General features: G+C 60.8%; 3 protein-coding genes across 19 annotated transcripts in view; 1 reads left to right on the top strand and 2 right to left on the bottom strand.

Moving 5' to 3' along the window:
• The window catches only part of PITPNM2 (phosphatidylinositol transfer protein membrane associated 2), a 139117-nt gene extending 127679 nt beyond the window's left edge, over positions 1-11438 (top strand). For 4 of the 15 annotated variants that reach the window (XM_055321968.1, XM_055321965.1, XM_055321967.1 and 1 more), the window contains 14 exons: positions 379-596; positions 1053-1231; positions 2354-2524; positions 3051-3200; positions 4250-4414; positions 5139-5300; positions 6138-6286; positions 6619-6735; positions 7045-7161; positions 7277-7425; positions 7519-7668; positions 8006-8189; positions 8270-8398; positions 10412-11438. In XM_055321968.1, coding sequence (XP_055177943.1) covers positions 379-596; positions 1053-1231; positions 2354-2524; positions 3051-3200; positions 4250-4414; positions 5139-5300; positions 6138-6286; positions 6619-6735; positions 7045-7161; positions 7277-7425; positions 7519-7668; positions 8006-8189; positions 8270-8398; positions 10412-10789 — 2418 coding nt within the window. In that variant the 3' untranslated portion in view covers positions 10790-11438. Of the gene's footprint in view, positions 1-378; positions 597-1052; positions 1232-2353; positions 2525-3050; positions 3201-4249; positions 4415-5138; positions 5301-6137; positions 6287-6618; positions 6736-7044; positions 7162-7276; positions 7426-7518; positions 7669-8005; positions 8190-8269; positions 8399-8493 lie in introns of all 15 variants that reach the window. The other 11 variants (XM_055321980.1, XM_055321969.1, XM_055321972.1 and 8 more) reach the window with 8 other exon arrangements.
• A 589-nt stretch (positions 11439-12027) lies between these two features.
• Positions 12028-14296, bottom strand: ARL6IP4 (ADP ribosylation factor like GTPase 6 interacting protein 4). Of its 2 annotated transcripts, XM_055323153.1 has the most exons (6): positions 14178-14296; positions 13733-13906; positions 13023-13337; positions 12822-12939; positions 12386-12455; positions 12028-12306 (listed from the first exon to the last, which is right to left on the bottom strand). In XM_055323153.1, the coding sequence occupies exons 2-6, from the start codon at positions 13893-13895 to the stop codon at positions 12250-12252; spliced, it is 723 nt and encodes a 240-aa protein (XP_055179128.1). In that variant the 5' UTR covers positions 13896-13906; positions 14178-14296; the 3' UTR covers positions 12028-12249. The 2 variants fall into 2 exon arrangements, with proteins under 2 accessions (XP_055179128.1, XP_055179129.1); XM_055323154.1 differs by lacking the exon at positions 14178-14296 and having other exon boundaries at positions 13023-13313; positions 13733-14169.
• A 495-nt stretch (positions 14297-14791) lies between these two features.
• OGFOD2 (2-oxoglutarate and iron dependent oxygenase domain containing 2) lies at positions 14792-19419 on the bottom strand. 2 transcript variants are annotated; one of them, XM_055323152.1, is made up of 7 exons: positions 19247-19419; positions 18922-18978; positions 18146-18259; positions 17958-18057; positions 16373-16500; positions 15877-16134; positions 14792-15802 (listed from the first exon to the last, which is right to left on the bottom strand). In XM_055323152.1, the coding sequence occupies exons 1-7, from the start codon at positions 19376-19378 to the stop codon at positions 15536-15538; spliced, it is 1056 nt and encodes a 351-aa protein (XP_055179127.1). In that variant the 5' UTR covers positions 19379-19419; the 3' UTR covers positions 14792-15535. The 2 variants fall into 2 exon arrangements, with proteins under 2 accessions (XP_055179127.1, XP_055179126.1); XM_055323151.1 differs by having other exon boundaries at positions 14792-16134.
• Positions 19420-19425: the final 6 nt, after the last annotated feature.

Genomic DNA, 19425 nt, shown 5'->3' with positions numbered 1-19425 from the left:
GGGCAGGTGAGCAGCTGTAGCAGGACACAGCCTCATGTACATGAAGCTTCCGCAGGGTTTGCCCCAGACTGAGGTCTGATCCTGGGAGGTGTAGTGGGTTGGCCCCTCTGCACTTCCCAGCAGGAGAGGATCTGAGGTTCCTCTGAGGCGGAGCAGCAAATGGCCTGGGTGGACCAGGTAGGGCAGTGAGATCAGTGGGAGATCAGAGCAGAGATCCAGGTGGCCAGCTCAGGCAGGCACAAAGGCTGTTGGGACTCAGGCAGTGGTCCGGGAGGACAGTGGGGCCCCTGGGGGACAGGGCTTTGCCCTCTCTGGCGTGGGTGAAAGGCTGGCCAGGCAGTGGCCACCAGGCAGTGAGCCTGCATGGGGCTGTTCCAGGACACTGACCTGCTGTCCCCCGGCACCCTGGTCAATGCGGCACATGGCGCCAGTGGCAGTGGTGGCCTGGAGAGCAGCCGGCACCTAAGCCGCAGCAACATTGATATTCCCCGAAGCAATGGTGTTGAGGACCCCAAAAGGCAGTGGCCCCGAAAGAGGAGCGACTCATCCACCTATGAGCTGGACACCATCCAACAGCACCAGGCCTTCCTATCCAGGTGGGTGGGGTCCGTGGGGCCTGAGGGTCAGCCCACGAGGCTTGTGGCCAGGTGAGAAGGGGGACTTGTGAACCAGGTCACGCCAATTGCTAACGAGGTCCTGGGAGACCCAGACAAGCCCATGTCTCTTCATCCAGGAGAAAGTGCTTGCTGGGTGCAGCAGGGGTCTTACACAACAAAGGCCACCCTGAGCCCAAGGGAACAGGTTGTCCGGGGATTGGGCAGAGCCAGGGGACAGAACTGATCAGGGGTGGCTGTTCCAAAGGCAGTGGCACCCCAAGAGAGGTTGGGACCAGCTGTCCCCAGGGGTGTCCCAGTAGGCACTGGGCAGCCACATCTGCAGGACAACACAGGGGCCAAGCCTCATTTGGGCCTGGTGACCGCTGGGGGGCTTCCTTTAGAAGGCTGAGGGCAGGCTGGTGCTGAGAGGGTGTGTGGTGTGACCCCCATCTGCAGCCTCCATGCCAGTGTGCTGAGGAACGAGCCCAGCTCCCGCCGTTCGAGCAGCTCCACCATGCTGGATGGCTCAGGGGCCGTGGGGAAATTTGACTTTGAGATCGCAGATCTTTTCCTCTTTGGGTGCCCGCTGGGGCTGGTCCTGGCCTTGAGGAAGACCGTCATCCCTACCCTTGATGGTGAGAGCTCTACAGTGGTGGGACGGGGCAGGGGGCCTATGTACTGGGTTGAGGGTCTCAGTGGATCCCTGTCACAAGGCCATGGCCACATCCCAGGCCCCTCTTGCATCAGCCTCATTTCTGCACTGCCCCCGCCCTGTGTACCCCCCCCCCCGCCCCAGCATAGGCTCTCTGCTCTCCTTTGGTCCAACTCCAGCAGCAAAATGTCTAGCCCTTATCTCTTGACCGCTGTTGCTCCACTGAGTCTTCAAGGTACCTCTGGGAGCTGAGGTCCAGAAGGGAAGGGGCTGTCTGATATCAGATGGACACACACACACCTTGTCTCCTGGGCCCAAAGTCTTCCCATAAGGAAGAGATTGGAAGCTGGGCACCCTCAAATCCTCCTAGGTATCTGGCCTTCCAGTCCCAGAAGGGCCACAGCCACGCTGCTCCAGGGACCCTCCTTATGGCCACAGGGACAAGGAGGTGTGACGTGCCAGCTGAGCAGCTTGTTAGAGCAGCAGTCCCTGCAAGGTCCCCTGGGATCGGCCAGTGTGGCCCAGGGAGCCGTGCAGGGCCCAATTTACATCCCTAGGTTACAGAGGGGGAAACTGAGGCTCAGAGACACTTGTCCAAGGGCAAGTAAGTGGTGGCTTATATATAAGTGGACAAAGACTCAGGGACAGTGATGTTATGGTGACATCATCTGTAATTGTGAAAAACCAGAACCACTATAAACATCCCTCCACAGACAGTGGGGGGGGGGGGCGCTGGTTGAATAAATCCTGGCAAGGTGCACGATGGAGTGTACTAGAAGTAAAAGTGTTGGTCCGTATTTTTGTGTTAAATGGCGGGGGGATTTCAAAACATATAGCACCTGTTCCTATGTGTGTGTGTTTAAAAGTGAGGCGTCTGTTACTGCTCTTTTATCCTTACGCTCGCCTAATCTCCCCAACAACCACAATGTGCTCAGAGTAGCAGCCCCATCGCAGCCAAGGGCTCCACTCAATTCTAAACATTCTGGTGAATAAACAGACTGATGCCAAATCCTAGGGGCACACTTTCGGCTGCCCCACCCCACTCCTCCTGCTGTGGACCCCGCCTCCTTAAGGCCCTGCCATCCCACCTGCCCCCCACCCTCAGTTTTCCAGCTGCGGCCAGCCTGCCAGCAAGTCTACAACCTCTTCCACCCCGCGGACCCGTCGGCCTCTCGCCTAGAGCCACTGCTGGAGCGGAGATTCCACGCCCTGCCGCCTTTCAGCATCCCCCGCTACCAGCGCTACCCGCTGGGGGACGGCTGCTCCACGCTGCTGGGTGAGAGGCGCTGGGGGCGGGGGGGCCCCGGGCCGGGGTGGGGCGCGCCTGGGGTCCCTGCAGGCAGGAGGGGGCAGCCTGCACTGCGCTCCTCTTGGAGACTGGACACCCAGTGTAGTACGGGTGCATCGGCCCCAGGCACCCCAGCAAGGGGGGGATAATGGGGCCTCACCCCTGGGGCCAGGTGGCAGACTGGGAAGGATCCCCTCCCGTGGCCTGAGGCAGAGCCAAGGACCTAGTGGGGCTCTGCATGGGGACCCACGGTGGCAGCGGCCAGCTAGGGGTCACAGGACCGGGGGGGGGGCTGCAGAGTGGGTCAGAGTAGGGTACTTGTGCAAGGGCTGCTCATCGCCCCACTCCTGGCCTTTCCCGGGCAGTCCCCATCCCCCCACCCTGGAGTGTGTCCCAGCATCCTATCCATCCTGGTCTTGGAGGAGCCCCATGTGTCTGTGTCGGAGGAGCGTGTCCCGACTGCCCGCGCGAGTGTCTGTTCTTGTCCTGTCTGTTCTCTCCCATCTGCCTCCAGTCGAGACAGTGCAGAGAAACCCTGAGCTGGTCCTGGAGGGCGGGCCCCTGGCCCCTCTCCCCCCAGGGGACGGCTTCCTGGAAACCAGTATCCCTGTTCCCGCGCTCACCTGGCAAGACGGGCCCCGCCCGAGCCCGGGCTGTGCTGAGTGTCTGTAACACCCCCGTTCATTCGTGGTGGCGTCTGCTTCGCTGGCTGACTGCTTGTCCTCAGGGGCTTCCATGCCCTCCTTGGCCACTTGGAGTCTGTGGGACCGTGGCATCCCACGGAGACCAGACAGGACCAGTCCTCAGGATCAGGCCCTGGTGCCCCCTCTCTGCACACCGAGAGCCTAGGAGCCCAGAGGGAGGAGAGGTCACCCCAGAGTCACCTAGCATGGCTGTCATTCCAAAAGCTCTGTCCCCCACTTGTGAGGCTGGTGGGGGCAGCCAGGACATGGGTGAGGCCTCAAGCCTCATCTCATCTGATCCCCAGGGGAAGCTTCTGATCCTGGTGAGGGGTGGATCCCAGGGTCCCCCTCCTTCCCTCCCTGAGGGAGTCCAGCACCTCACGCGCCCCCTCTGCACACTGGCCCTCTAGCCGAGCCCCACTCTCCCTGCCTTTGTCCACAGACACCCATTCAGAGCTGGCTCAGTGTGGCCTATGTGAGGGCCGTACAGGGATGTGGCCTCATCCTCAGTCCCCAGCACTGGGCATCCCCCGGAGGCCACTTGAGTCCCTCCCGTTAGCACCCCTCAACCCAGCCAGTGTGCTGTAGTCAGACCCTGCCAGGCTGAGGCTGGGAGGGCTAGCCAAGATCAGAAGCTGTGTGCTGGGTAAGATGGGTGGCCAGGGGGGGCGTGAGCCTGGCCGCCTTGCCTCCCCACCTACTGTATCTGTGTCAGTCTGTCTGTCCAGCCCTGCCCCAGCCCTCCCTCCCTCCTGCCTCAGCTCTGTGCCCTGCCCTCTCGGCCCTGAGCAGGCAAGTCCTGGCACGCTTGGTCTCGTCCTCACTGCCAGCTGTGCTCAGATGCCACAGCTCATCTGCAGCTGGAGGTGTCAGCCTTGCCGGCACAGCCTCAGCTCTGGCCCACCCAGCCCGGGGCACACAGGGCCCGACCTCCCGCTGCTCGGGGGGCCAGGGGGGCCGGAGGCCCATTGGGGGGCTGGGCTGGGGTGGGCCCTCTCTTACTGCTGGTCTTGTCCCTGTCTACCTGCAGCAGACGCACTCCAGACCCACAACACGGTCTTTCAAGAGCATGTGGCCCCCTCCTCGCCCAGTGCCGCCCCCACCACCCGAGGCTTCCGCCGAGCCAGTGAGATCAGCATTGCCAGCCAGGTGTCGGGCATGGCCGAGAGCTACACAGCATCCAGCATTGCCCAGAGTGAGTGAAGTGGTGTCAGGGGCCTGCCCTCCCTGCACCCTCCCCTCTGTCACAGTGAGGGGTCTGTACCCCCCCAACACACACACACACACACACACACACACACACACACACACTCCCCCAACCCAGGGAGAGTTGGTAGTGTCTGGAGACAGCTGGGAAGGACACTGTGGGCGCTGGTGGGTCATGACCAGGGGTGCTGCTCAATACCTACAAGGGCCCCAAATGTCCATAGAGGACTCTGGAGGGAGGGAGCACTGGAAGGGGTACCCCAGTAGAGCCAAGTTCAGGTGGGAGGCCATGGGCCTGGGAGGAGGGGTCTTAGCCCCAGGGGGGTTGGGGCTCCCTGAGGAAAAAGCTGTGGGCCGTTTCTGGACAAGCCAGGGGGGGCAGCTAAGGGGAGCCAGGCAGGCAAGAACTCACCGTGGCTGTCCCTCTATGGCCTCCTCCACTGCTTGGCTCCTCAGAAACTTCTCAGCAGCTGGAAGCAGAGCCCAGGTCACCCTCTCTAGCCCCCAGGGCCAACTGCCCCTCCTTCCTCCCTGACCGTGTGATTGGTGCCTATCTGGCTGAGCAGGGGTGCCTGAGCTGAGGCTGGCATGAGTATCCTTCTGTAAGGAGGGTCTGAGATCCCAGCACTCTTCCCAGCATCCTTCCTGGCCTCTGATGACAGCCTAGTGGCCCCAGCATGGCTGACCCCTGCCCTGTTATTCTTGCTTCCCAGAGGCCCCGGCATCACTCAGCCATACCCCCAGCGTCAGGCGCCTGTCTCTGCTCGCCCTGCCCCCTCCCTCCCCCACTACCCCAGGCTCCCACCCACAGGCCGGGCAAGAGAGCCCCAGCCTGGAGCAGGCCCCCCGCCTCCCTGACTTGGACATCAGAGAAGGTACTGGGTGTCACGTGGCCTCTGCCCACACATGCTGTCCACCTATAACCGGGGTCACTCACTGTTTCCAAGCACATTTCACCACCAGGCCCTGTCCGCTGAGGCCTAACCAGGGAGCTAGAGGCTTGAGCTGGGAGCACTCAAATATGGGGAGGAGGTGGAGGGGTTGTGAGTTGCCTGAGGGTGGGGACCAAGGGACTGCGCAGCAAACAGGCCTCAGGCAGAACACAGGAGAGCCCTGACCCCCATCAGACACCATTTACTGAGCATCTCTTGCATGCAGCCATCAGAAAGGCACTTTTTAACCCTTGTCTGGAGCCGGGGCGGTTTCCCAGCCCTGAGTAGGAGCTAGGATTCACACCCAGGCCTTGACACTTGGGCTGCAAGCTCCCAGGTGCTGAGGGGACATCAGGCCTTGCCCTGGGGTTCACCCCTACAAAGCCTTTCACTAGCCTGAGGCCTGCAGGGCAGAGGGGGGGCAGGAGAGGCCTGGAGAGGACATCGGGGGCGGTGGAGGGCAGGATAGGGGGTCACCAGGGTCAGCAACAGGACCAGGGATAGACCTGCTTCCAAGCCAGGATTGTCTCCTCCCCCTAAGTTCACACATGGAGGCTCCCCGCCCTCATCCCAGGGCCCCTGGCTGCTCGCATGCTATCCTGGAGTCCTGTGCCCTCCCCGCTCCCTCCTGTCACCTAGCTGGGGAGGAGGCTTGCTTTGGCTGCAGCCCTTCTTCCTGGTCAGATGACCAGGAGACTGTCTAGCCTTTGGGCTGAGCTGAGCCCGAGGGGCCTGGCAACCCTCTGAGGGCCAACCCAGTCAAGGCCCTCCTCCTGGCAGTTGCAGCAAAATGGTGGGGTCAGAAGCGGATCGACTATGCCCTGTACTGCCCTGATGCCCTGACGGCCTTCCCCACGGTGGCCCTGCCCCACCTCTTCCACGCCAGCTACTGGGAGTCAACAGATGTGGTCTCCTTCCTGCTGAGACAGGTACCCTGGGGCCCACTGCCAGCAGCACTGGGGCCTCACGCAAGGACCAGGTGACACCACTGCTGACATGGCCCCACATCATAGATGAGGGGGGGAGGTGTGTCAGACTACAGAGCAAGCAAGACGGAGGAACCCTGGCAGGTGCCAGGCTGGGGTGAACGTTTGTGTGCATTCAGAAGACATGTGAATTTGGGGGGACCAGAGGGTAGAGTGGAGTGGGTTGAAGAGTGTTCCCCAACCCCTCACAGGTTGCTGTCTCTGGCTCCTAGGGCCACTAGAATAGGCAGCCACAGGCTTGAGAGTGTCCCATGGCCTGTTTCTTCCCCTCCCAGGTCATGAGGCATGACAACTCCAGCATCTTGGAGCTGGATGGCAAGGAGGTTTCAGTGTTCACCCCCTCAAAGCCAAGAGAGAAGTGGCAGCGCAAGAGGACCCATGTGAAGCTGAGGGTGAGGAGGCGTCCAGGCTCGCGGGCCCCACATCTGTTGTCCTACTGAATCCTCACAAGACAACCTGTCACAGACAAGGAAACCAAGTCACAGAGAAACATGCTCATACTTAACCCTCAGTTTGTGAGATCGGAGCTCTTACCCCACGTATGGACGGGGAAGTGTGCCAAGGCCATGCAGGTCAAATAGCTGAGCTGGACTTGAACCTGGGCCATCTGGCTTTCAGCCCATGCTCACCCACCAGGCCCAGGAGATCCCGGCCCTCCTTCCATCTCCTACCCTGACCAGCCTCACTCCCTATGTCCCCAGAATGTGACCGCCAACCACCGGATCAATGACGCAGTCGCCAACGAGGATGGCCCACAGGTTCTGACGGGCCGATTCATGTATGGGCCCCTGGATATGGTCACTCTGACTGGGGAGAAGGTGAGGACATGGGGAAGTTGCAGGAGCCCCTGCCTTGCCTCCCTCCGGCTGGGGAGTAGGGAGTCAGGGAGGCCTGGGGCCCAGCCCGTTCATGACCAGCTTGCCCGGCTCCCAGGTGGATGTGCACATCATGATGCAGCCACCCTCGGGCGAGTGGCTGTACCTGGACACGTTGGTGACCAACAGCAGTGGGCGGGTCTCCTACACCATCCCCGAGACCCACCGCTTGGGTGTGGGCGTCTACCCCATCAAGATGGTGGTCAGGTACGTGCCTCTAGGGAGTGCGCAACCCAAGCCACCTGCCTCTGAGGCAGGAAGAAGGTGTCTAAGGGGTTCTAATGCGCTCCCCTCTCCCAGGGGAGACCACACGTTTGCTGACAGCTACATCACCGTGCTGCCCAAAGGCACAGAGTTTGTGGTCTTCAGTATTGATGGCTCCTTTGCCGCCAGTGTGTCCATCATGGGCAGCGACCCCAAAGTGCGGGCTGGGGCTGTGGACGTGGTGCGGTGAGTGACCCCCAAGGGGCACAGTGGGTGGGCTCAGGGGCAGGAAGCTCCCAGAGGCCAAGCTGGGGAGGACTTTGGGCACCAGGGCAGGGGACGTTTGGCAGTTGCTCACCCAAGAAGTGGGACTCCTAACAAGACAGTGACACCTGTTGTAGAAGGCATCCCTGGGGACTGTGTGACCTGGGTGACTGTCCTCGTGGCTGTTAATGTTTCTCCTTAGCCCAGAGATGCACTCTTCAAGGGCTCAAGTAGAGACTGGCTGGGCAAGGAGACAGGGTGGCCCAGGAGGGAGGATGGGGCCACCATGGGACACCCAGGCCTCACCCCCCCGCCCTAGGCACTGGCAGGACCTGGGCTACCTCATCATCTATGTGACGGGCCGGCCTGACATGCAGAAGCAGCGCGTGGTGGCATGGCTGGCCCAGCACAACTTCCCCCACGGTGTGGTGTCCTTCTGTGATGGCCTGGTGCATGACCCGCTACGGCATAAGGCCAACTTCCTGAAGCTGCTCATCTCTGAGGTGGGTCCCAGGCGCAAGGGATTGGGGCAGGGCTGGGGGCAGGAGGGCTGTGCCGGTGCCCACGCCAATCTCACCCACAGCTGCACCTGCGCGTGCACGCGGCCTACGGCTCCACCAAGGACGTGGCAGTCTACAGCTCCATCAGCCTGTCCCCCATGCAGATCTACATCGTGGGCCGGCCCACCAAGAAGCTGCAGCAGCAGTGCCAGGTAAGCGGGCAAGCCGTGGTGGGCAGCCCCGGGGGACCAGCCCCCCAGAGCCCGGCTCCGTGACGTCCACCTTCCTCACTGCCCCCTCCCTGCAGTTCATCACGGATGGCTATGCGGCTCACCTGGCCCAGCTCAAGTACAACCACCGGGCACGGCCGGCCCGCAACGCGGCCACCCGCATGGCACTGCGGAAAGGCAGCTTCGGCCTGCCAGGCCAGGGTGACTTCTTGCGCTCCCGGAACCACCTGCTCCGCACCATCTCAGCCCAGCCCAGCGGGCCTGGCCACCGGCATGATCGGACACAGAGCCAGGCAGATGGCGAGCAGCGGGGACAGCGCAGCATGAGTGTGGCAGCTGGCTGCTGGGGCCGCACCATGGCTGGCCGGCTTGAGCCAGGGGCAGCCGCGGGCCCCAAGTAGAACACCGTTAGTGAGGCGCTGTGGTCTCCATGGTGCTAGACCAGGGCGGCCAGCCCCGCCAGGAGGCTTGGCCTGGGCACACAGTGTCGACTGGAGACAAGCTTGTCCCAGGGCCTGGCGGAGGACATAGGCCGTGCCACACAGCCCTCTCACCCCTGCCTCATGTCCTAGGGTCTGAGGGGTTCCAGCTTGCAGGAAGACCTGTCCCAGGATGACAGAGGGACCAGGACTCCCCATGCGAACTGGCCCACGAGGCACTCCTAGACATTTGCCCTGCATTGACCTCCCAGCATCCTGATGCTGGGCCTGGGCCCAGCCTGTCACCTCCCATCCACTAGCTCACCCTGACCCCCACAGGTCCCCTCCCACTTGGTAGCAGCTCCACTGGGGGACAGCCTGCTTCTTGTTAACTCGAGTTACTCAACTGTTCAACCTCACTGGTTTTGCACTGATTTTTGAGAGTGGAGATCCATTACCGTCTCCTGTGGCTACAGACATGCATGAAAATCCAGCGTTCGCTAATCTGGGACCTATAGCCACACAGAAGGCTCCAGGGCGGCAAATCCTTGAGCAAGCAGGAGAGAAAGGCCATATCTTAATTTCTGCAGCTCCGCCTGGCCCGCCAGCGCTGTGGCAGCCCCGGACCCCTGCCCACATGTCCACGTGCCCCACCTGGAACCCAGTCTGGCGGCGAGGCTGGTGAGGCCCAGAGCCGGCTCCCGAGAAGCCATGCCTCGGGCTCCTGGGCCTAGCCAGGCCCAGCCTCCTCTTCCACTCCTCGCCCGCCACCAGTCAAGGCCATGTGCCTTGGCTCTCCTGCGTTTCTACACCTTTCTACTTCTCCAATCTGATTTCTATGAGGTTTTTTTAAAAGAGCAATCCTTGGCTGCTTCCTTTTCTTAACTCTTTCAGTACCAAGCGCAGCCCCTCCACATGAAAACACCCAGCACTGTGACGGAGTCCAGCCTGGTTCTGGGTCCTGGGGCCCTACACCCTGCCCACACAGTGGGGCATGGGGTCCCTGCCTCACCTGACCCCCATTAATTCCACTGAATTTCTACTTTGGGGTGAGTGGGGCACACACTTAGGTTTTTTTAATGCCAGTTCCGTTTTGATGCCGAATCTAAGAAGCCACAACTTGCTTCGTTAGCTTCAGGGCAGGCAGCCATGACTCCATTCCCCACCTGGTAAGGACCACAATGTCCTGCACGCTGGGTCTGAGCATCAGCCCTCCCTCCCCAGAACCAACCACGGATCTCAGCTGTGACGCTTGACTCCGGGTGGCCCTTCTGCTGCTCCTCCTCCTTCTACTTAAGGCGGGGGAGCCTGCCTGGCCAGGCTCCGACTCTGAAAAGCTGCTGCCAACCTGGATATGGCCTCAGGGCCTTATGGGCTGGGACGGGGAGGTACACAGATTGATGTTAACATTTTCCTGTGTGTAGATATGTACAGCCAAAGGGTCGTGTAAACGTTCTGCAAAAGTGGGTTTATACAGAGTGAAAGCTATTTATTTTGTGCAGAGAAAAATTTCTGGAGGGATAGGACCTTCAGGGTTTGTTCATATTTAAGATGTAGCTTTTTGTTTTTGTTTCAGGCGTTATGTATAAAGCAACGATTATTTTATGGACCAAGTATTAATGTAAGTGTTGCAATGGAAGTGCAATACCTGACCCCCCCGCTCCCCGGCGGGAAACCGCTCGGCCCGACAATCACAGCCCGGCGAGGGGCCCCTGTGGCCAGTGCCTCCTCCTCTGTCGGCCCCACCTCACCCCATCCTGCCTACCGCCTCGGTGACCAGCCATCCGGAGAAGCACCTGGAAGAGTCTCGGGCCCGCCTGCAATAAAGGCTTGGGAAGCCTCCTGGCCCGGGGAGGCCATGTGGGCAGTGGGCTCGGCCTCTCCCAGCAGGCAGCTCCCCCAAGCTCTGCACTCCCTGCCCAGCTGCCAGCCATGCCAAGGACAACAGCAATAGTCCCCTGGGCCTCTCCCAGCGGCCCTTAGCCATAGATGGTGAGATGGGCAGCCTACCCTCCCCGTTGACATATCTCTTCTATATCCAGGTCTGCTTTCTGCCTCCCTTTAAGATTCCTTTTGGCACATTCTCTTCTTAAGGAAGCACCAGTTTTTCAGAAACTTAGAGAGGGAGGGCAGAGTCCTTTAAAAATACCAAAAATGTTTACAGCGTTGGGTGCTGAGCTGCAGGGCTCAGGCCTGACCAGTCATAACCAAAGGGTGAGGCAGGCCTTGCTGACTGCCACCCCCACCCCAGGCCTGTTAGAGTAGAAGCCTTAGCCCCATTCCCAACCCCAACCCCAGGACTGAGCCTCAGCCTACCACTCCAGATCCAACCACCTGCCTTCTCTTTGATTTCTAAAGAGGGATTCAGCAGAGACCCAACTCCCAATTTTCCCAGCTCATCTGAGCTGCCTGCCTGCCCGCCCACCCGCCCGCCTCGTCGCAGTCTTCACGTCTCAGCCCCCTCCTGTCTCTGTCTGGGCCATGTGTGAGCAGTGTCCTGACTCGCCCCATCCACCCTTGCCACCCCTGCACCTTCGGGCCTGAGTGTGCTCTGTATACAGTGTCATTGTCTGTTACACCAATTAAAGAAGCAGGAAGGCTTCCTTCTGGTCTCTTTACTGCACCAGCAACTGCAGATCACCAGCTGGGGATGCGGGCCCAGGATGGGGGCACGGCCTGTCCTGGAGCTAAGACTGTAGTGGGGAGAGGCTGTCTTTCCTGATAAACAGTGCCCACTGCACTCGCCATGGCTAATACTGATATAGTCACACAAGCCTTACCCTGCCCTGGGCCTCCTCCCAGCCCCTTCGGAGGCCACCCAGTGAGGTGGATGCAGAAAGCCCCTCTGCTTTACAGACGACACCACTAGTCACCTGGGCCAGGATTCCCACCCTGGCCACCTGGCCCCAGCACCAGGACTCTGAATAGTTGTCATCTGCAGAATAAAGAGCAAGTCTGAGGGGATCAAGTATAAGAGCCAAGTCTGGGTCTGGGATGCAGCCAGGGGTGAGGGTCAGGGTCTGGTGTAGGCAGGCTGATCTGAGGATGAGCAGGCAAAAGTGGCTGGTGTGCCCTGTGCTCATGACCACCGACGCCCACCCCACCTTTCCCCCCAAATTCCTGGAGCCCTTGTTTTACCTCTGGAAGTTCATTAGCAACCTTCCCTCCCTTCAGCACAAAACAACAACAAGGAAAGTTTCCAATCAGAGAAAATTTAATATTTGGGAAGTTATGCTTTCAGGAGATGGGGGAACTGATTAGGCCAGTGACCTTGTCCTCCACCCCCTGCATCTGAGAGGAAGCTGGGCCAGAGGCCAGGCCACAGGAGGAAAGGCAAACACCCACTGGGCTTCCTGTTGCCCACCCTGAAGCCAGCCTCCAGGCCATGCCACCAACACTTAGCCAGCAGGGCCCTCAGGGTAGCAGCCCAGCTCGCATCTGGAAGGCCAAGCCATCCCCTCGGGTAGCTTGCTGGAGAAGAAAGTGCAAGAAGGGGACACATCAGAAACCAGAGCTGGGCGTGGACCCCGGGGAAAGGGGTGACACCCACCTTGTTGATCTCTCTGTGACGTTCCTTAGTTACGATTTCCTCTAAGACCTCGCCATCCCCCTTAATGAGCCTGGGGACGGAGGGGAGAGGATGCTGAGCCTCTGATGCCAGAGCGGACCCAGAGATGCCAGGCCTCAGGCCCCCTCCCCTGCGCAGCCAGAAGCTAGGCACTCCCTCCTCCCTCTCCCCCGCCCTTGGGACACTGACAAAAGCTGGGGAGGCTCTGCCATCAGACTGACCAACTGGCTCTTTGAAGACACTCTTCAAGGCCCTCCAGCCCCTGCAACTGCTTGCTCTGGGCAGTAAGAACAGCCTGAGAAGTCCCATAAATGAGTAACTACTTTTCTCTGGTCTCTGGCTTTATACAGCCAGCAGCCATCGGCCCTCTTCCTGAGCGTTCAGAGTGTGTGGGGCTGAGCTTCGCCCCACTGCCCACCTGGTGCGTCCTGTCTCTGGGTCCACCACCTTGCGGATGATGCTCTGCCGAGCATCCCACTCCTCCTTGGTCATGGGCTTCATGGCCTGGATGCGGGACTTCTGTTCATCCGTCAGGACTGCAAGGGGAGACAGCAGGGAGTTGGCAGCTGGGTCTCAGGGAGGGGACCCCTTCCCTCCCGCACACTGGGTGGCACAGTACCTGGACCATCCTCTTCCTCCTCAGCAGATCTGTGCCACTGGTCCAGCGAGGGTCCCGGCAGAGCCTCACCCTGCTGCTGCAGCTTTGCCTTCTCCTTGCCTTTCTTTTTCAGCTGCTTCTTCCTTTTCCTCTTCTTCTTCCTCCTCTTCTTGTCCTTGTGCTTCCCCCGCTTCTTCCGGTCACCACTGGAGGAAGAGGAGGAGGACGAAGAGGAAGAAGAGCTAGAAGAACCGGAAGAAGAGGAGGAGGAACTGGATCGTGGTCTCCTCCGGGCTTTGTGCTTGCTTCTCTCTGTGATGCAGGGAGAAGGTGAGGCTGGAAGGCCAGGAGGGGAAGAAGTAAACCTTTATTCCCTTGCTCTGGCCTCTGGCAGGCATACAGGGACTACTGGGGGAGAGACCCTCCAGGTAGGGCTTTCCAGAGCAGGGATGAGCACTCTCTGGGCCTCACCCAATCGCTGTCTGGCCAGGAGCAGGGCAGCCAGCCCCCAGATCTCAGCTCCGGCTGCACAAAAAGCATCATTACTGCTCCCTTCAATCCGCACACCATGCGCTGGCCCAGCCTCTGGAATCTGAGGGTCTTTCAATCCAGACGTCCAGGTGCTGCGCTCTGCACTCCGCGGACTACCGCCACCCGGGCAGCCCGCTCAGCTGCCTGCGGCTGCCTCCGCGGAGTTCCCACACCGCCTTCCCATTCCCTGCGGTCCTCACCCTCCGCGCCCGAGGACGTGATGATGGCCTTGCGGCCTTGGCTTCTGGAAGCCGAGCAGCTCCTCGGAGCGTCCTTGCTGCTCTTCTTCCTCCTCTTTTCCGACCCTCGGCCCCGGGAGCGGCTTCGGCTCTTCGAGCGCTTGCGGGAGCTGACGTGAGCCATAGCGCCGAGGGCTGGAGACCGGCACACACGCTCAAACGGGGGCTCACGGGGGCGCCTCTTCTCGCGGCCTGGCTCTCGGGGGCCCAGCACTCATCGGCACCTGGGCAGGCACTGAGCGGGCCCCCGCCCCCCGGGACCCTCGGCCCCTTTAAGGGCCCGCCCCCGCCCGACGCTCCACGCCTGCGCACGGCCTCTCAACGCCCGGGCGCTCCGGCGCGCCGAGGAGCCGCCGCCGTTCTCAGCCGCCAGGTGCGTCCCGAACCCCTCGCTGGGCGCTCTTACCCTCCGCGGCCTCGCCGCCCCAGGGAGGGCCCCCGCAGCTGCTCCGTCTCCTCCTCAGCCGCCCATCGGGCGGGACCCTGGGACCCACACCGCGCCTTGCCGTGCGGAAGCGGCGGCGAGGCGACTTCCGGCCGGGACAGTGCTGCGCGAGGGCCGTCCGGCTGGGAAGCGAGGTGCCGCCGCCTTTAGTCCCGAAGCCCCGGGTTCCGTTTCCCGGGCAGCCCCAGAAACGGAGTCTGGCTCGCGCACCTCCCGAAGAGGGAAGCTGGGGATCCAGGCTGGTACCCCCGCCCCCAGCCTCTGCCGCAGCCTGCCCTCGTCTCCGGTCGCCCTTCCCGCGCGCCCGCAGCACCCCCACCTCCCACAGAGCCAGGGCGGGGACCCCCGTGATGAGTGCCCCACAGGCCTGTCCAGAGGGGGCAGCCGAGGCTCCGCGCCAGCTGATTGCTCCCAGATCCTCCCACCCTCCCAGGGAAGGCAGAACTCAAGATTGCAGAATGGAAACCCCTGGATTGCAGATGTACAACCCAAACCCGGCACAGCTGCACCCTTCATCCGATTTGGGGGCTGCCCAGTTGCAGATTTTTCAGTAATAATGACAGCAAACACAGGCCTGCTGTAAAGCACTTTATGAACGTTAAGGCATTTGACTTTCACAACAGCTTTAGGAGAGAAGTACTTTCCAGGAGAGGAAACTGAGGCACAGAGAAGTCATGTGGCTGCCCCACAATCACACCCCTGGACGCAGCAGAATTAGAACTTGAACCCAGGCAGTCTAGCTCCAGGGTCCCTGCTCTTAAGCCCTTAACACCAACTGCAAGTTGCTAGTCGGTGTCTCACTGAATCCCTTTATAGACAGACACCCTCCACCCCAACCGTGGTGCCCAAGGCTAACTCACTCCTGTACTCTGGAAGGTTCCCTTGGCCACTGGGAGCCACCTGCCCTGGAGACGGAGGTCTGGGAACTGACTGCCACCTCCTCACCCCCCAGCCCAGACACACCCTGTGGCCGCACTGATGCAAGGCACAGACTGCTAGATCTATGCCCCAGAGCACTCCCTGGGATTAAGCTGAGGCTGGCCGCCCTTTGAAACTACATCTCGGCTTAGCTCCTTTCCACCCTGTCCTCCTCCTCCTGAAGGTGTTCCCTCAACAAACCACCTGCCCAGGAATCCCTGTCTCAGGCTCCAACAAACCTGACCTAAGACAGCCTGTCTGCCAAAAGAATGACACAGAAGCTTATGTGTCTTTTTGAACCAAAAAGTGCCTGAGGGCTGAGGGAGTTTATTCCTGTCCCACCCAACCCTAGGAGGCAGAGCCCTGGCCTGCCACGCTACCCCCACGTGGCCCGACCTGGCTCAAGTCAGCATGCACACATCCACAGCGGTGGGCTCCTCGCGGGTGAAGCCATCACCGAAGCCCTCGTCGTCGTCCACCAGGTCGGGTTTGCGGCAGCACATGGGGCATAGGCGGTTGCGCACAGCAGAGGCCCGAAGCCAGATGACGAGGTTCCAGCGCTCACCTGTGCCCAGGGGCCGGGCCCCATGCAGCTGGCCGCCCCGGTGCAGGATGCCCTGGCCCACCACATGCTCCACTTCCAGGGGCCTGGCCAGGGCTGACGGCGCCTGCAGACAGCTGGGCTGAGGCCTGGGCATTCCTGGCTGCCCCAGGCCCTGCCCCCTTGGTTACACACACTAACCTGGAAGAGGCCCCCGAAGTACAGGGCACCCCCGGTGAAGGTCTTGCCGAGGGCCACATTGAGGGTGAGCTCAGCATTATCATAGTGGCAGCCTAGCTCGCGGTCCTGGCCAAGTGCGTATTTGACCACGAAGGCACGGTGGCTGTCCAGCCAACCCCCACCACAGTCTGGGTACAGCAGCGCCATCAGTGGCTGCAGGAAGCGCTCCCGCAGTGGTGTCACCAGAGGCTCATCCAGGCCTAGCTCATGCAACAGCACCTGGGAGGGGGGCACCCCCAGGGAGTCAGCAGGGAAACTGACAGGGCCTCCCCCTGGGTCCCTGGGGGAATCTCTTACCAAGGACAGTGTTAACGTGTTGTGTTCTGCAGATATTTCATAATAATCCTGCCATGACCTCACTTTACAGACGGGGAAACTGAGACACCCAACAGGGCCCAACACCTCTCCAGCACTGCAGGTACATCCCCTCAGACCCCAGTGTCCCTGCCTCACCCACCCCATAGTTGTTCATGGTGTTGGGTCTTCCCTTGGGCATGTCTGACTGCTCAAAGTGCTCCAGCTCCTCCAGCAGGGCCCGGCAGAATGGTGCTGTGAACACGGGCAGCCGGTAGATCCGCTTCTCCCCTGCAAAGGGATGGAAAGTCTTTGGCTAGGAGCTCCCGTGTGCGGCTGTCTCCTCATAAGCTGTGTGAGCCTAGGCATGCCTTGTGACTTCCCTCGGCCTCAGTTTCCTCACCTGCACAATGGGGATAACGCGGGCACCCACCTCTCAGGGCTGTTGTGACCATTACTGACAGAATGTGTGGGCAGAAGGGAGGCCTATTCCTGGGCCCCCTTATTCATTCCTGGGGCTTCTCATCCTGCTTCCACAGGTGCCCACATGTCTAGCCTCTAGACTCAGATGTGAGTTCTCATGAGGCCCAGAGATGGGAAGGGATTAGCCCTGTGACATCCAGCAGGCCAGTGATGGGAGCCAAGCAGGGATCACAGCGCCAGCATCAGGCTTTCTCTGCATGGCTCCCCATGAGTGCACTCCAACTGAAGTGCCTCTGTTCCCCACATAGGAAGGTTGAGGGGGGCCATTCCTCCTTGCCGGGCCCTGTTAGGGAGAGGCCAGGCTCAGGATGGAAATGCAAAGACTTCTTGGCAGATGCACCAGTGCCTTGGGATAGGGGGTTTGTAGGCCCCCACATCAGCCAACTCACAGCCTGGCCCAGCCCCACCTGGACAACCTCCACACAATTTCTACTGTTGGGAAGTGGGTGGGAATGAGGAGGGGCCCCCCAGGCTGGGAGGGAGGGTTTCATTCACATTCCATCCTGTGCCTCACAAGAGGCACAAGCTTCACAAGGGAAGCAACACTGTACACCCCTCTCCCCACAGGACCCCCAGACCTAGGAATAACAGCAACCATAAGATAAGAAAACCGTTGCTGCACGCCATGCACCCAGCCCATTAGGCATATTACCTCGCTTAATCACGCTTTAAGAGACGGGTGTTACTTGTGCTCCCATTTCACAGATGATGACACAGAGGCAGAGATTAAGGAATCTGGGAGGGCTGGCACTTCCTGCTGGGCTTAGCCAGTAGGAGAGCCACAGGCAGGAGAGATGGGTCATTTCTGAGCTTGGCGTGGCTTTGTGCCTCTGCTCAAGGCCACAGCAGCTAGCTAGCAGCCTCTCTCCCACAGCTCCAGGTCGTGGCAGGTTCTAGAAACTTCACTCCTGCCCACTTCTCCAGGTCTATGGATAGGACTGTCTGCTCCCCACCCTGCTGTTAGTCCTGGGTCCTTCCCCATTCCCTGCTGACCAATGAATTCAGCACACACGGGTCTCAGTTGTCCCTAACTTCTTCAGTGCCCTCCCCTACTGCCCCCAGCAGGCTCACACCTGACACAGGTACTGAGTATGTGTTGGGCAAGTGAGTAGGTGAACACAGATGTCCTGCTCCTGGCAGGTCAGTCCCACCACCTCTTCTAGCTTCTGCCAGTTTGGGTTTTGGAGGCAGACATGGCGGAGGAGGGACCCCAGTGCCCTGCCCCCTTGTCCTAGTCCTACTAGGTGACGGAGCCAAGACCTCACCAGACACCGTCTCTAGCCGCTGGAGAAGGCCTTCGAGGTCTGCACCTGGTGATGCGCTGTACTCAGCTGCAGCCAAAAACTCAGGGGCCAGAGCCTCATCCTGTAGGCAGAACACACCAGCTGTGGGGCACACAGCCCCCAGTCCTGGATGCCTCCACCTCCTTCAGTAACCTGCCCCTGCCAGGTACCTGCAGTGTGTTGTAGAGGTCAGGCCGTGCCGGGTGGTAGGAGCTCGAAATGAGGGCTTTCCTGGCGGCGGACTCCTGCCCCAGCCGCTGCCGCCGCTCTACCTCCTGCTCAAGCTGGGGTAGCACAGAGCCTGGTTACCATGATGGGTCCTCCCATCCCCCCCACCACCAAGGACATTGTACAGAAGAGGAAAGTGAGGCTCAGGAAGGCAAAAGCAGGGCCTGGGTTGCAAGCTAAGCCTCCCTACACTAACCTGAGTGTATCAGGGTAAACTGCAAGTGCCAAGCTATTAGCTGAAGGAACAACCTCCTGCAAGGGGGCCCATCCCTCTCCGGGTTGCACCATTCAGAGCCTGGCTGGGATGGGAGCCCCTGGATACGGGGAACAGAAAACCAGCCAAGTCTCCTGATCCAGGGGCTGCAGGGGGCTCACCTAGGAAGTTTCCCCAAACCAACACCACCACTCCCCTCACCCCACGCCCACCCCCGTGAGCAAGGAGACAGAAGATGGGTAGCAGCAGCTCTGGCACCAGCCAAAGGGGGTGGGGTGGGTGAAGAGATGAAGAGGCGGGAGCCTGGCAGTCCTGGGCGGGAGCTCAGCTCCACCTGCTGAGAGACCTTGGCACTTTCGGCTTTCTCTTCCTGGTGCTGCAGTGAGGGGCACAGGAAGCGGGAAGGGGAGGCCTAAGGCTGGCAGGACCCCTCCCGCTGCTAATGAGGACGTGGCTCGGCGGCCGGCTGCGTGCGGAGGGATGGTGGAGGCTGGGGAATGTCACCTCTCCCAACAGCTCCTGGAAGTCCTTGGGGCTGACACACCCTCGGCTGCGCAGGATCTGAGAGCAGAAGGTCCAGTCAGCCCGACTGTGTGATCGCGTAAGCAAGTCACCGAACGTCCCCGGGCCTCAGTTACCCTCGGTGAGGGGCAGACGAGCGCCTCGAGGAGCAGGGGTCCCAGCTGCTGCTAGTAACCGCACCCAGAGCGCCCTAAGCACTCTGCACGTATGGTCACGACAGCCCCACTAAGGAGAGAGACTACCCGTCCCTGTCGCTGTCAGGGCTGAGCAGCACGATGTCTCCGCATAGCCAGTGGAGGCCACTCACCCGGCCGTAGTCCCGGAGCAGCTGCTGCTCGCCCTGGAAGCGCACGTGGAGCCGGTAGCGCGCTACGTACAAGTTCTCGGTGCAGAAGCAGGCGCAGCGGCAGAAACGCCGCGGCGTCCGGGCCGTCGCCATGGTGAGGAGGCGCGTGCCGACCCCGGCTTCCGGAGGGGCACTTCCGG

The sequence above is a fragment of the Nyctereutes procyonoides genome, unplaced genomic scaffold, assembly GCF_905146905.1.
Source record: "Nyctereutes procyonoides isolate TBG_1078 unplaced genomic scaffold, NYPRO_anot_genome, whole genome shotgun sequence".
Classification (NCBI taxonomy): domain Eukaryota; kingdom Metazoa; phylum Chordata; class Mammalia; order Carnivora; family Canidae; genus Nyctereutes; species Nyctereutes procyonoides.
Note: the sequence above shows the minus strand (reverse complement) of the source record. Positions and strands in the feature narration are given on the sequence as shown.